The 16,434-nt window shown below is 39.9% G+C and overlaps 1 protein-coding gene across 2 annotated transcripts in view; it reads right to left on the bottom strand.

Moving 5' to 3' along the window:
- Positions 1-436: 436 nt before the first annotated feature.
- The window catches only part of CHMP3 (charged multivesicular body protein 3), a 57,600-nt gene continuing 41,602 nt past the window's right edge, over positions 437-16,434 (bottom strand). Inside the window, exons 4-6 of one of the 2 annotated variants that reach the window (XM_038561528.1) lie at positions 4,846-4,967; positions 2,176-2,290; positions 437-1,044 (exon numbers count right to left, since the gene is read on the bottom strand). In XM_038561528.1, coding sequence (XP_038417456.1) covers positions 902-1,044; positions 2,176-2,290; positions 4,846-4,967 — 380 coding nt within the window. In that variant the 3' untranslated portion in view covers positions 437-901. The remainder of the gene's footprint in view (positions 1,045-2,175; positions 2,291-4,845; positions 4,968-16,434) is intronic. The other variant, XM_038561529.1, reaches the window with a different exon arrangement.

Here is a 16,434-nt window from a genome sequence, read left to right as displayed (position 1 = left end):
ACCAGTAATCCAGGAACCGTGTTCCCTGGTATTTACCCAAATGAGCTGAACAATAATAAGAGTGGCAGCAGAGAAAAGCAATTAGAGAATGAGAGAGTCCTAATCTCCCAGGTGTCTGTCCTGGGTCCAGTTTGCATTGGGAAGGACAGGAAGGAAAAGTACATAAACACACCTGTCAGGGTATAATACAGCCATCCAGCCAACAGGACAATTCTTGAGGATCCTTTTGATTATACAGATGACAGAAAGCAGAAGTGTGGCTCCCCTGCCACATCTGTGAAGGCTGGGGAACAGTATCCTGGGAACAGATTCTTCTTGTGCTGAGCTTCCATGTCCTGTACGACTCTATAGCACCTTCTCTCCTTCCAACGTCAACATATAATTTGAGACTGCAAAAACCTTGAAAATTAAATGCACATGACAATCTACAATGAGACCAAGTGTTAAAGCAGAAATTTATTAAAATCCATTTTATATAGTGTTTTAGGGACAAAAAAATGTAGTCCTCAACATTCAGGTAATCAACTCTATCCTCAGAAGTGCCTTGGGAGAAAACATTCTTGCGCCCTTTCCTCCAAAAGATACTTCTGTTTATATTCCTGAAAATGATGCACTGCGAGAAGACAGATTCCTTTGCCCTCCCCCCTCAAAAGATTCTTCTATTTATACCCCTGAAAATGATGCATTTATAACCCCACCTCTCAAGGACAATCCTGTTGAGATCCCAAAACCTCTGCAAAGAGTGAAGAGATACTAGCAGAGAACCTTCTCAGAATGCAGTGCCTCACTGAGAGGTGTAGTGCAAGAGATACATAAAATGGTGGTTGCTTCAGAGGAGTGTAGGCCGGCTACTCTGGGTAGGCCGGCTGTGAAAGAGCCCGACAGCCCAGCAAGGCAGCCCCTAGCTGCGAAGTGTAGCCAGACGGGACTGCATGGCCTCCAGAGCCTCTTCCTCCTCCTCATCTTCTGATGCAGCCATCGCTCCTGAGGGTTCGGGCTCTGGAAGGGCGTCGGTCACTTTACTAGGTGCTTTGCCTAAGGCCCCTGAAAAGAAACAGCAAATAAATTAACCAAGTATTGTTTTTAAAAAGTGGTCCCTCAATCTCTCTGCCTTTCATACCTGGAAGAGTCCAACAAGAACAGAAAAGGAGTAATAAAACAAGCTGTGTGAGATTTTGCTATGATAAATATGCAAACACCAACTTGTCATCATACCAAGATTACAATAACTGAAGATCCTGATTTTAAGAATTTTGGTTCTGATACTCTTGGTCTAAATTCCCAAGCCCTATTAAAGATTTAATTTTTAAGATTCACGAAGATGTTAAATGTTTCTCAGTAAAACTAAATTGTTTCTAAACATTCACAAAATGTTTTCCTGGAGTAACTAGTCTTTCTCCCAACAGTTTTAAAACAAATAATTAAATAATTTTAAAACAAACAGATAAAAATTAAACGTCATTAATTTTTTTTAGTAAACATAAAATCCAAAATCCAGAAGTAAAAATAAAGTTTAAAACCTCATTAACCACTGTTCAGAGATTACTATTTTTGTTTATTCCCTTTCCAGACTTTTTCTATAGACCTATTTTTTACACAAGAGTATGTATTGCAGTAACGAGGCTTTTCTCACACATTATATTGTGAAAATCTTTCCATGTCAATGAATGTATTTCCATATTACCATAGCTATAAAGTATTCCATTAAAGCAGATAAAACACAATTCAACTAATACTCTATTATTAGGCATTTAGCTTGTTTCAAATATTTCAGTATGATAAATAATGCTACTACAGACATCCTTGAATTAAATTTTTCATCACATCCTTAAATACTAGAATAGATTCCCATAAATCAACCTGTTAGGTCCAGGGCCTTTGTCAGCTACTGCCAAATTGCTTTCAAGAAAGTCCATACCACTCTAAGCTCCCAACAGCACTGCTGGGAGAGCAGTGTTTCTCCTTACATTCTGAAGACTCTAGCAATTTTTTAAAATCTTGGTGTTTTAAAAAAGATGGTTATGGATATTGTGCTTACTTTTTAAGAACTATCTTGAATAATCTTAAAAATGTAGAAGAAAGAGGGTCCTAAAGAAAAAGCTACTAGCTAAATTTAGTGAATGCAAGAATGACCACAGAAGGAGGGTAGAAAGAAGAAGAATCTCAGGACCATACCTGCTGTGATTTCAAAGAGAATTTTGTCAATTTCCATTTCTGCTGCTTCTTCCATTTCTTCCTGATCATCCATGCTCTCAAAAGTGTCCTCTAACATTTCTTCTATGATGCCAGCCTAAACACAGAACAAATCACATCACTTCCCTCAGTTGGTAAATCTGTTCCCCACAGACAACTCTGTGGGTCCAGTTCCACCCGAGCTCTAGAGTCTCCAGGTCCAGACCACTCTTCTGAGGGCTAACACTCAAGACAGATGGCCACAAGAAACGATGACGTTGTCTGTCCTCTCTGAAGAAAGGCAAAGACCACAGGGAAACTGTTCTCCACGTTCAGCACTAGGGCTGGAGGGGGACCTTCGTCAGTAGAGCCCCTGCTGACACTGTAAGGAGGGCACTTGGGGAACAATCTGCTGAAAATCAAATGTGCTCTGAGCTGTCTTAGGAAGCATGTGCCCTAATGTTGCAAACAGAGTCTATGAGTACAGGGCCTGAAACAGGATGAAAATGGGAGTGGAGTCTTTGTGGACACTATAACAGGTACCAAAGGCAGAGTGGGGTTCCATGGAACCCTAAAAAGGCCTGAAGAGTACTTCAGCATGTCCAGGTTACAGCTGCTGGTATAGGGCCAGTCCAGGGATTCTGGCAAGGCTCAATCAATTCACCAAAGACTGATCTTCCATTCCTGAGAGAATCACTAAAACAGCGTTTCTGCATGTAACGCCCTGACTCTACTGGAAGCCTGAAGCCAGCCACAAACCTCCTTTGTCCCCAAGGGAGCATGGTGCCACCATGGAGCACAAGAAAACTGTTTTCAAACATTGTCCAACACAAGCCAGACCCAAGGTCTTCCTTATCAGGCAGTGTCCTCAGTTCCCAAGTAAGACCCCATGGATTGTTGTTTGGTTTTAAAGCAAAAGGTCCTAATAGCACCCTCCAATGACAGAAAGAGGCCCCTGGTATCCCTGAGTAGAACAGATGGGAAGGGACTGAGAGTCAAAAGGACAGTATGGATTCAGGCTTCTGAGAAGCTGCCAAAAAAGAAAAATCCTAATTGCTGTGCCACTTCATTTGCAAGAACTGAGCCCTTTGCTTTGTATCTTGATCCAGTGATTTAAGGAACAGGTCACTTGTGACAGCTCCAGCCCTGGTTCCCCCACACTTAGCAGCCACAACTCTCACTAACCATGCTGATGGTATCAAAGGTAAAGCAAGTCCATTCTCCTGCCTGCCTTTGCTGCCACACCACTCAAATGACTCTTAATGACACAAATCAGACTAATAACCATATTCTATATATTCTCAGATCCTTTCCTCCCAACCAAAATGAAAAATAAATTCAATTCACACAGGTGGAACCCTGTGACCCCAATGAATGGCAGTCATCTTAGTGTTGGAGACTATTGTGGAAGAGGTTCAGTATGTGCTCTGTAAGTGGTTAAAAAGAGCCTACTGGAATCCTGACTCTAATAGCCTTCCATATCCTGGAGATGGGTGTCACTCATTCATTTATGCACTTATTCATCAGCAACCAGTCAACCAATGCCCACTTTGTGCCACACAACAGGTCAGGGCCTGCGAACAAATGGAGTATGACTAACGTCATGCCCTCAAGCAGCAGGGCCCTTACCAGAGGCTTCATTTTGTACTTGGGGATGCATCCTAGAATGTATTCAGTAATTATTTATCATCTATTATATACAGGCCTTCCTCCAAATCTGTGTTACTTTCAGCATTCAGAAAGCATTGTGGAGAAGACCCCAGATTCTAAAAGGGGCTTCCCCTCAGATCCTGGTGGCTACATAAGTTAGAATGAGCAGGACTGAAGTCATTCCAAGAATTACCTTTTTATCTAGTTCTAGATGGACAGCCATCACAACTTGGGAAAAAAGACCCATGCACCACTTTTAAAGGACACATACTTCTGACCCCATTGCCTCCTTCCTGCTACTGCCCCAGACTTTTGGTACCAAACACCTGTGTTGTAGGTTTTCTATGCTGTGGTTTCATCAATTTTCTCTGGTTCCTCCCTCCTGTGCCCAAGAGCCCCACACAGAACTCAAATTCATAAATGAAACTCCCTAGGAAGAAGGAAGGCAATTCCTATACACAAGCTAATACATAAGAATCTGAGGTGTACAATATTGGCTCTCAGATCACAAGTCTAAAGTGTGAAACACGCCTGCATGAGGAACTTACATTCACAACTTCTGACGCAGCTCAGGCAGTAAGGTATGTGGCTCCAACCCCAGATCTGTCACTTACTACCAAAGTCACTTAGGTAAATCACCTGGCAACTTGAACACTCAATTTCCTCCTGTGTAAAATGGGGTAAAAAAGAGCTCCCTCACAGAGTCCTGGGAGGACTCTATAGGACAAAACGTGTGGTATACCACTGGCTGGCAGGGGGCTCAGTAACAATGTTCTCCTGAGCCTTGCCCCTGTCTGAAGGCCACCAGTAGAAGTCCTTTCTAGGCCCCAATCGTGGGACACTGGCAATCTGACCCAGCCTCTGCCATGGTCAGCTTAGATGGTTTCAACCAGTTATAAGAGCTGCTCCTCTGTCTTCAAAATCATTTCTGTCTGGCAACAGTGGTCAGTCTGCTCCTGCCCAGCCCTAGCCCTAGCCCTCTGCCATGTGCTAGGAATGAATGCAGGGTTGGCCCCAGGTCACCTTCATCATCTCTTTGGAAAGTTCTCTCATGGTGGCCTGGATTTCTGGGATCTTCACAAGACTCTGCATGGCCTTCATCACTTCTGTGCTCTTCTGCAGGGAACCAGCCACTCGCAAAACCGCTGAGAGGGAAAAGTAACAGGATGGTTTAATAGAATGTGACGCAGGACTGGTATAAAGAGTAACAGTCATAAGCTATTCTAATAAAAGAGAACAGTAGTAGGTGGACTACCAAAGCTATTTATGAATCTGTAGACTACATTACTGTGCTAGTTGACCAAGAGACTGACTTTTCCAAATTATATATGACTTTAGCTACAACAGGTACATGTTCCTAGAGCACATACACACACCAGCTGGCTGACTTAGCAGCCTGAAGGTATGCATGTTATCTTTAGGGAGATGTCCACTAGGAATGACTGTGTCACACAAGACAAGTCACATGGCAGGAACAGCTCTAGACCTTGCCAGGCCACGCTGGAAAATATGCTTTAGGCTACCCAACTGGTACTCCCCATACAGTAGCCTATGGATGGTGGCTATTCTGTGAGAGACTTGCCACTCCTCCTCAGGAAAATGAGAGAAGTCAGGAGAAGATACATAGTAAGTCTATGTGTCACTGTTCCTGGTGGTAACAGTTCCTTGCTAGGAAAACATTTTCCACATTCTGATTATATACATATTATATATTTTATTTAAGAAATCATGATAATAGCAAATGATCATCCCTCTGCTTTGCACCCCAGCCACACACACATCTTTAACATGTCAAAATAAAGATTTGGCACACTTCCAAATCTGTTTTGGAATTTCATGAGATTTAAAGTTCTGAGCTGCTCAACAAAACTGATACTGAGCCCTTCTCTAGTACTGCAGAGCCTGGCTAAGCCAGGAGTCACTATGAATTTACTCCTGTCTGAACCCAGACTCTAGGCAGCTTCCACATCTAAGGAAAAACAAGAAGCAAGGAAATAAGAATGACTAGGGAAATGCCTGTCTAACATATAAACAGTTTTGTGATTTTTCCAAACGAGTGAGAAAGTGCTAGTTGCAGAGAATACTTCATTTCCCTTAAAATTGAAATGGGAAAGTAAAATATTGATCTAATCATTGAGATCAAATTTTTTGATTTAATATTAGATCAAAATATTGAGATTATTATAATTATAGCAGAAATATCAAGAATCTGTAAGGTTGAAATAAATTATATTTGCCATTATGACACAAAACTGTTTTAAAATATTAAGATTATTATTGATTATTGTAAAAGGTAAGTGATGGGAAGAAGGGCAAAAATAAAGCTAATTCCATACAGTTCTTTTTGAACTGTAGTGTTTGATGTCTACACAGGCCTATGTTTTATCCTAATTTACATCTTCAGTCTATACCAGAGTGTGCCTGAATGGGACATGTGTTCAATAAACTTTTTTGAGCTGAATTAGTAAAAACAAAAAGATGGGAGACGGAAAAAAAATGGTGTGACAAGTGTTAAATACTAAAACATCTGTACTTTGAAGAAGCCATAAACTTCTGATTGTTAAGAAAGGGAAGAGACACTATAGCAGAGAAAAGAGGAAGCAAAAATAAACTTAGAAATGAAACTAATTCAAAAAAATTCAATTTGATAACCAATCAGGACAAGGGTAAGTAGATTTTTAAAAGGCCAAAAATGAATGTATGTGCTACAGTGAAAACTCAAAATAAGGAAGATACACATACAGAGAAAAATAAAAGAGTAGATTTAGATTAAGATATACTTTCTATGTTCCATGAGAAAAGCATGTGAAGCAGATAAAAATTATTTTATAATAAAAATAGTCACCCCTCAAGAGAATGAGAAGACAAGTCATAAGCTGAAAGAAAATATTTACACAAGACATATCTGAGAAAGGACTGTTCTCCAAAGTGTGCAAAGAACTCTTAAAATCAACAGTCAGAAAATGAACAATCCAATTAAAAATGGGCAGAAGACCTAAACAGATACCTCACCAAAAAGATATACAGATGCCTCCACCCCCCCCCAAAAAAAAACCCACCAAAACCCATATGAAAAGATAATCAACATGTCATTTGGGAACTGCAAGTTAAAACAAGGAGATACATACCACTACACATGTATTAAAATTGTCAAAATCCAGCACTGACAACACTCAATGCTGCCAAGGATGTGGAACAATAGGAACTCTACTTCACTGCTGGTGGGAAAGCAAAATGTAGTCACTTTGGAAGACAACATGGCAGTTTTTTTTTTTTTTTTTTTTTTTTTTAACAAAACTAGACGTATTATATTCTTACTATATTATCCAGGATTGTATTCATTGGTGTTTACTCAAATGAGCTGAAACATATGTCTACACAAAACCTATGGATTAAAAAAAAAAAAAAAAAAAAAAAACAAACCTATGGATTAGCAGCTTTCTTCATAATTGCCAAAATTTGGAAGCAACCAGGAGGTTGCTTGCAAGCGAACAATAATGGATAAAGTGTGATACATACAGACAATGGAATATTCAGCACTAAAAAGAAATGAGCTCTCAAGCCATTAAAAAAATTAAGAAAACTTACTTACCTGCATATTACTAAATGAAAGAAGCCAATCTAAACAGCTTACACACTGTATGATTCCAACCACATGACATTCTGGAGGAGGCAAAGCTATGGAGACCGTAAAAAGATGGGTGGTTGCCAGGGGTTAGGGAGCAGGAAGGGCTGAACAGGCAGAGCACAGAGGATTAGCAGCTACATATATTTCACAATAAAAAAAGAACCTCTGGGGTACCTGAGTGGCTCAGTCAGTCAAGCAGGGGGTGCCTGCTTAAGATTCGCCCTCTCCCCTCTGCCCCCACACCCCGCTCACATGTGCATACACACATCTCCAAAAAGTTAATACAGAAAACATTAATAAGTTAGCATTTTAGCAACTAGCTGACATTTGAAATTAGAAAGCTCAAAGTCACACAGAAGGAATCATGAAAATAAGCAGCATTTCCTAGTTGTAGCTCTTTCTACTGGCCCCTCCTCAGCCCATTGCCAGGCCTTCCTGCTGCTCTTCCAGCGTCCCAGGCTGTGGGGCCAGCGGTGGGGCCTCTGCACTTGATCCTCCCTCAATATGTAGCGCACAGCCCCACTAACAGCTCTCTGGAGTGGGGACCTCATGGATAGATTTCTCTTTCGTTTTTTTTTTTTTTAAATGATATACTACATGAATTTGTATGTCATCCTTTCACAGGGATTAATGAATCTTCTCATTAAGGTTACCATTCTGGTAATACATGCTTGCCCAAGAGAGGACAAGATTTCTTTTTTATTTGAACTGGACTCACGATTTTACTCCCAGTGCCTAGCATGGTGCCTGACAAGGGGACACTCAAATATTTGTTGAAGAAAGCAACAAATGAACTCAGAAGACAAGGAAAACTATCACAACATTAAAATTTGACTTTAAAAAATGTTAAACAGGGATCCCTGGGTGGTGCAGCGGTTTGGCGCCTGCCTTTGGCCCAGGGCACGATCCTGGTAGACCCGGGATCGAATCCCACATCGGGCTCCCGGTGCATGGAGCCTGCTTCTCCCTCTGCCTGTGTCTCTGCGCCTCTCTCTCTCTCTCTGTGACTATCATAAATAAATAAAAATTTTAAAAAAATAAAAAATGTTAAACATATTCATGTCTTTTTTTTTTAATGATTTTATTATTTTATTCATGAGAGAGACAGGCAGAGACATAGGCAGAGGGAGAAGCAGGCTCCATGCAGGGAGCCTTATGTGGGACTTGATCCCAGATCCCAGGATCACGCCCTGGGCCGAAGGCAGATGCTCAACCACTGAGCCACCCAGGCATCCCCATATTCATGTCTTAATAGAAAACAATACTGAGGCGGTTAAAAAAGACTCAAGTGCTTCTACATATAATGACATATTTAGGTCAGAAATGTGTTTTTCCTTTTTTGTACTGACCATAAAAATTCCATAATACTTCTTTATAGAAATAAATCCATTTCATATGGCAAAAGGAATGGGAGAGACATTCACAGACAGAAACTAGTTCTCCCCAAATTTTCAATTAGATATAGAATGACTACATATTGGTGATAATAACAGATCAAATGATCTCAGAAAAGAAACTAAAACCCAGAAATAAACATTAAAAACAACAACAACAACAACAACAACAAAAAGCATTTAAAAAAAACCCAGGAAGAAACATAGAAAAATTGAAGAATTTAAAAGATTAGTCTTTTAGCATTTCATTGTAGAAATTTCCAACATACACAAAAATAGAAAAGTGTCATTTCACCAAATAGGAGATACACCTGGCAAGTAAGCACATGAAAAAATGTTCCTACTCATCAGCCACTAGAGGAATGCAAGTTAAAACCACAATCAGGTCCACACATACATCAGAATGGCCAAAAAATAAAAATAAATAAAAAAAATAGTGACACTATCAAATGTGGAAGATGCAGAAAAACTGGACCACTCATACACTGGCATGTGGGAATTTAAAATGTACTGTTATTCTGGACAACAGTTTGACAGTTCCTTATATACAACCATAAAAACCAGCAATTGTTCTACTGGACATCTATCTCAGAGAAGAGATGTACATTTTTTAAAGAACCTGTATACTTTTATAGCAGCTTTATTCAAAATAGCCAATAACTGTAAACAACCCACAAGTCCTCCAACAGGTCAAAGATTACACTGTGGTATATCCATACCATGGGATACTACTCAGCAATAAAAAAGGAATGACCTACTGATACATGCAAACCTTGGGTTAATTTCCAGAGAATTAAACCAAGTAGAAAAAAGTCAATCCCCTAGGTTACATATTGTCTGATTCCATCTATATAATATTCCTGAAATGACAAAATTATAAAATGGAGAACAGCTTAGTGGTTGCCAGAGATAGGCAGGGAGGGAAATGCCAGAGATTAGGCAGGTAAGTGTGGTTATAAAAGGACAATATGAGGGATCCTTGTAGAGATGGAAACTGGAAACATTCTTTAGCTTGACTATACCAATGCCAAAATCCTAGTTGGATATTCTATTATAATTTTGTAAGACATTAACATTCTGGGAAAATTGGCAAAGGGTACACAGAATCCCCATGTATTACTTCTCAAAACTGCATGCATATAAATCTACAATTATCTCAAAATAAAAACCTCAATTATAAACTCTGAGAATATAGGTAGGGACACCTGGGTGGCTCAGTAGGTTAAGCATCTGCCTTTGGCTCAGCACCCTGGGATCGAGCCCTGAGTTGGGCTCCTTGTACAGTGGGGAGTCTGCTTCTCCTTCTCCCTCTGCCCCTGTCCCCGTGCTTACTCACTCTCTCTCAAAAAAATAAAATCTTAAAAAAAAAAAGAATATATAAAAATAAAGCAATAATATATTCCCATGCTTGCCTGTCAAAAAAGATATTATACACATAAAAATACAAGTTCTGCTATGAATATTACAATAACCAAAGACAGAAACAAAAGTAGCTAAATACAGCCCTCACTTCATAATCAGATGCAAAAACTAATATAGATATTCTGAAAAGAATTTGACACCAATAATGAAAGCAACAAAAGCATAAAACTCTACCTATCATAGGTTCTCATGGCAATTACAGTTAAATTTAAAAAACAGAAAAGTAAATTAAGGTTAAGTATCAAAAATGACAGCAACACCAAAATGCTGCAGCTCCTTGATATTGAGGGCCCAGGGGAACAAGACACTCACAAACTGGACTGACTTATTTTTAAAAGCCAATTCAAACATGGCAATCACAAAAAGAATGAATGCAATTTTGAGAAAATATGGAATCTTACAATATTTCACAATAATGACAAGTGTAAGCTCCAAGAGGTAATAAAAGACTCAAGCTTCAAAAGTATCTTTTTTTTTAATTTAAAGATTTTATTTTTTCATGAGAGACAGAGAGAGAGAGAGAGAGGCAGAGACACAGGCAGAGGGAGAAGCAGGCTCCATGCAGGGAGCCTGACGTGGGACTCGATCCCAGGACTCCAGGATCACGCCCTGGGCCAAAGGCGAGCGCTAAACCACTGAGCCACCCAGGGATCCCCCAAAAGTATCTTTGAAGAGATAGCTATTTCTTCTTCACATAGTTCAGAAAAAGAGTTAAATGATTTACAAGAGACATCCAACACATGGTAAGAAATAAAGAACATAAAGATAAAAATTAAAAGGAAAAGACGACAATACACATTCTATGATATGGGGAACTCAACCAAAGGCCATAAAAGAGAATTAGTCATTAAAAATTATTGGAACCATGCACATTTGGGAGACTTGCAAAATTTAAAAGCATTTATTTACAATTCATATGCCACCACTTGAAAAAAAATTGAAGCAGTTTATTACAAAGACATAATATTAACTGGTATGATAAAATAAACAGAAAAGCAGGGCACGTGGGTGGCTCAGGTCGTAATTCCGGGGTCCTAGGATTGAGCCCTGTGTCAGGCTCCCTGCTCAGCGGGGAGTCTCTTTCTCCCTCTCCTCCCCGATTGTGTTCTCTTTTGCTTTCTCTGTTATCTCTCTCTCTCAAGTAAATAAAATTTTTAAAAGAAAAAACAAAAACTAAAAAGGGGGAGTTGATTTTACAGATGTAGGACTAAGTTTCTCAACAATGACATGCTGAATGATTTGGGCTGGATAATTCTGCTATAGGTAGCTGTTTGATGCATTCGAAGTATTAGCAGCATCCTTGGCTTCTACCCACTACATGCCAGTAACATTCTCCCCGCACCCCAGATGTGACAATCAAAAATGTCTCCAGACACTGCCAAATGTCCCCTGAAGGGCAAAACTGGCCTTTGATGGGGATCACTGACCTAGGCTGGTAGAGCCACCGCAACGGAGAATAAATTTAGCTTTAGCATCTCAAAAGCTGAGAAACAAAGGCTAATAGTGTTTTGGGACTCTGTCAGGACACTCTCTGGTAGAAGCATATTATTTCACTGGCAAAGATTTTTTTCCAGCACTAGGTTTTAACAGAAATTTCATTTCCCAATTTTTACTGACTATAGAGTTACAGAAATAGTCTTCATCTAGCTATATCTTATCTATTAAAAAAAGCAAGGAAAGGAATACTATGCAAATACAGCTCAGCAAAGGCATTTTTGTGGGAAGCAAAGCTAAGAGGGGTGAAAATGTGGCTTTCTGATGGATCCAGTTTGCTACAAACAGGACCTTAAAATTCTAGGACAGCTATCTCATGTCATTCACTTAATGTCAACTGCATATTTTTGTACACTTACAGCTGAGTAAAACAGGTATTCATATCAACAATAATCAAAATTAAATATTTTATTTGTTTGAGAGAAAGCTAGAGTGAGAGAGAGAGCACAAACAGGGGAGAACGAGAAGCAGGCTACCCAATGAGCAGGGAGCTTGATGTAGGGCTTGATCCCAGGACCCCGGGGGTCAGAACCTGAGCTGAAAGCAGACGCTTCACTGACTGAGCCACCCAGGCACCCCAACGATAACTAAAATTAAAAGGAAACAAAGAATAAAATTGTTAGGGAGGTATGTTTTTCACCCTTTAAAAAATGTCTATTAATACTGTATTTTGTTTGTACAAAGGAAAAATATTTCACTTGAAAAAGACAATTTGCTCTACAGATTTTTGTGAAAGTTTTGAAGAAAAACATTTAAAACCACTGAATAAACACATGGACAATAAATAACAGATATTTATTTATTTTAGAAGACTATTATTATAGTTCAGCAAATCTTATAGAAACTGAATTTTAATCTTGTATATGCTAGATCATGTTAAACATTAAATGCCAAGTAAAGGGAAAAGTCTGTTTCTATGTGTTTAATTATGGCCTTGGACTTAAAACCTGGGTAACAAATGTATATGCATACATATATATTATTTTATTATCTATTATATATATGTCATTATGTTTATGTATAGAAGAACAGTATGTTATTATATATGTCACATATATAAAACAACACTATTAGACTAAACAAAGCAAACTGCCCAATATTCCAGATGGCACTATAACAGTAATTACTGGTGGATAAGAGGGCTGAGGCCAAAACAAGGGAACTGGTGAACACTTTTTTATTTTATATATTTATGAAGTATTTTTTTTTTGCAGTACGCCTGCATAACTTTTAAATTAAATATTTCTGATTCAACATCAGTTTAAATTTCACAAATATTATGTTTCACTTCAAAGATGCATACTTTGCAAACTTACTTTCAAGTTCTCCAATTAAAGCAAGGAAACAAACAAAACAAAGAAAGAACCTATAGAAGGAAATCAGAACAGGTCCCTAAGAGGAAATGCCCTAGCCAGACCCTCTCTTTTCATCACCTTTTTTGCTCCTCTAGACACACCTGCCCTAACTACCCACAGGTTTAGAGCTCCCATCCAGTTTCTGCCTCCAGGACTCCACGATGGCTCAGCATCCAAGCATGGCCCATCTTTATTTTTACTGTGACAAAATATGCGCAACATAAAATTTACCGTTTTAACCATTTTTAAGTGTCACATTCACAATGTTGTGCAATCCTCACCACCATCTCCAGAACTTTTTTCATCTTCCCAAACTGAAATTCTGTCTCCATTAAACTCTCAACGTCCCATTTTCCCTCCTTCCAACTCTTGGCAACCACCATTGTATGTTCTGTCTCAATGGATATGACTTCTAGGTACCTCATGCAAGTGGCATCATATGTTATCTGTCTTTTGTGACAGGCCTATTACACTTAGCATAATGCCTTCAGAGTTCATCCAAATTGTAACCAAGTGTCAGCTTTTTCTTCCTTTTTAACTTCAGGATGAATAATATTCCATTGTGTGTAAACACTACATTCTGTTTATCCATTCATCCTTCCATGGACACCTGGGTTACCTTTACCTTTTGTCTACTGTCAATAATGTGGCTATGAATGTGGATGTACAAATACCTGTTTAGGACCCTGCTTTCAATTCTTTTGGGTACATACCCAGAGTTGGAATTTCTGGATCATACAGCAATTCTATGTCCTGCCCCACCTTCGAACCTCTCTCTTAATTTACTCCCCCAATTAAAACATACTCCTCATCTGTCTTATTCTGCATGGAGGTACTGTCAGAGAGCCATCACTTGGAAAGCATCTAATCATGACAATATATTAATAGCTGACAAGGCTTAATGTATTACCTCTCCCAGAGACATCTGCATTTTAACCAAAGAACATCTTAAGGAAAATGACTTCATCAAATGGTAGCTTTTCAAAGCTGGAGCAGGCTGAGGGTGGAAGGGGGGCGGACATTGAGGGCAAGACCCTAATCTCTCAGGAACTCTCAGTACAGTAATTCTAATTTTCTCTTTTCTCATTTCAAAATGTAGACTCCTCCCTCCTGCTCTGTCCTTGATGCCACCCTCTGTTACCTTCTCCACTGTATTTATTAATCTGCCAACAGGAATATCCTACTATAAACCCTCTCAACAATGCTTCCTGGGGGTTCCTCCCACCAGGCATTGTGCTTAGGTGCCAGGGAAGCAGGATGATCCTAGTGGAGTCAGAGATAGACCCAAATAGAATCTCCATTTTCTTTTTAGTCCTCTTCCTCCACCTGGGTTTCCAGTGTCTTTTAATGGCCCTGCATTCTTCCTATGCTCAAGGGCTTAGAGCATTTCCAGCTTATTTAATACCTTCACCATGTCCATTTACTCTGCATCCAGAATAGGTCTTGCTAGTGTCCTCTCCTCCAGCCCATCCCATTAGACTAAGCTACTCAGGCCCTGCCTGCAGTGGCCACTCGGGTCCCCTGCCCACCATCCTGTGGTGCCATGCCCTCACTGCACTGCAGTCTGTGCTTGCAGTGGGCCACGGCACTCTATTACCTACAAAATGTATTACAACAGTCAGTTTAACTTAAAAAACCGACTCCAAATTACCTTTGGAGCATTACCCCCTCATGCCTTCCCCTCCTTAATGTGCTCTTGTCAAATGGAATCAAGTGCTGTTGCTGAACAGCCTGAAATACTTCACCTGTGACTTTGTACACCCTAACCAATCAACTGAGAGGACTCTGATTCTCCCCAAAGACTTTTCCTCTGAACTCCCCTTCCAGTCTATCTGCTCCATCACTACTGCCTATCTCGATCTCAGTTTGTCTCTGAAAACCCTTGCTCTCCTGACAGCTATAAAAACTCTTCTTCCCCTTCCTGCTCAGCCTCTCCAGCCATCCCTCCCCCTTGCACCCCAACCTCCTAGAACTTCCTTCAGTGTTTTAAGTGCCCAGTTCTTTTTGGCCCAGGGGCTTTCTGGCAGTCTGGTCGGAACTCCCCCACACCCCTCACCACCCACATCCTCCTTCAGGTATCATTAGTCCCTGGAAGGAGCCACCCCTGACTGCAGTTCCCTCTTACAGTCTCCTAGTGCCTATTTCTGTTTGCAGGACATCCACTTACTAAATTTATTATTAGGTATTTTTATTTTTATTCAATTTATCTGATTATTTGTGTTTTCTACCCCATACCCTAGAGGACAATGACTATGCCTGTAATGATGACTATTTTATCCCCTGTATCCAGTAATACATTACCTGGCACATTACAGGGGCTTAAAAATGGATTTATTAAATGCATTATCATTTAGCTCTTTGTAGCTTAGTCTATCCGCCTTTCCCTACTGGGGAAGGTCCTTATACAGCCTGCAATTGATCAGCCTCCCCACCCTATTTTCCCTCTCCCTTTCTTCCTTGAAAAAAGAGGAGAGATTTGGAAGAAGGGGGTGGTGGGAAGCAGCTCTGAGAAACAGTTCAAGGAACACTAGAATCTAGAATACTTCAGAGAGAAGACTATCAATATGAGGAGTAAACTGTGTTAATTCATGAACAGGATGATTTAAGAAAAAAAAAAAAAGATCAGTGAACTCTTTTCTGTAAATTAAAATTAAGACAGCCAAAATAAAGAATTCAAGAGAAGAAATAGAAAATAAAGTTGAGGAAATTTCTCAGAAAGGAAAACGTAGTGTCACAATTTGATGACAGTGATCACAGCCAGAACCTACATATAAAGCACCACGTGCCAGGCGTGAATAAGCCTCACACCTACCTGATGAAGGTGCTGTTATGATTTTCAAAATGAAGAACGGGAAAGGTAAGAAAATTAAAGGATCAGTCTGGGAAATCTAAGAACCAAAATCTTTTGCTTCCAGAAAGAAACAGAAAATACAATGGAAATGAAATGATCCTATGAATACATGCAAGAACTAAGAGAGCAGGGAACAGAAGGGACAGGACCCCTGTCTTTTAGGAATCTGTGTGGAAATATTTACAGATGAACCTGTGTGAGGTCTTGGGTTCCCAGGGGGAGATGCAGGGAGGAGGTGGAGACAGTTGAGGTACTACCAGCTAGGATTTCTGTGCAAGCACAGGAATTCTGACATGTCCACTGTGCAGATGCCATCTGTACACCAGGTGACAAGGTCAGGCTTGCAGATAAGAATGTGGAAAGCAATATTTGGAGGAACAAGGTTACATGAGGTTACCCGGGGGACAGAAAACAGAAAACAGCAGAGGATCTAGAATGGATCTGTGGAACACTTTGACATTTAAAGAC

The sequence above is a fragment of the Canis lupus genome, chromosome 17, assembly GCF_011100685.1.
Source record: "Canis lupus familiaris isolate Mischka breed German Shepherd chromosome 17, alternate assembly UU_Cfam_GSD_1.0, whole genome shotgun sequence".
Classification (NCBI taxonomy): domain Eukaryota; kingdom Metazoa; phylum Chordata; class Mammalia; order Carnivora; family Canidae; genus Canis; species Canis lupus.
The sequence above is the reverse complement of the archived record's forward strand: the minus strand, read 5'-3'. Positions and strand labels throughout refer to the sequence as shown.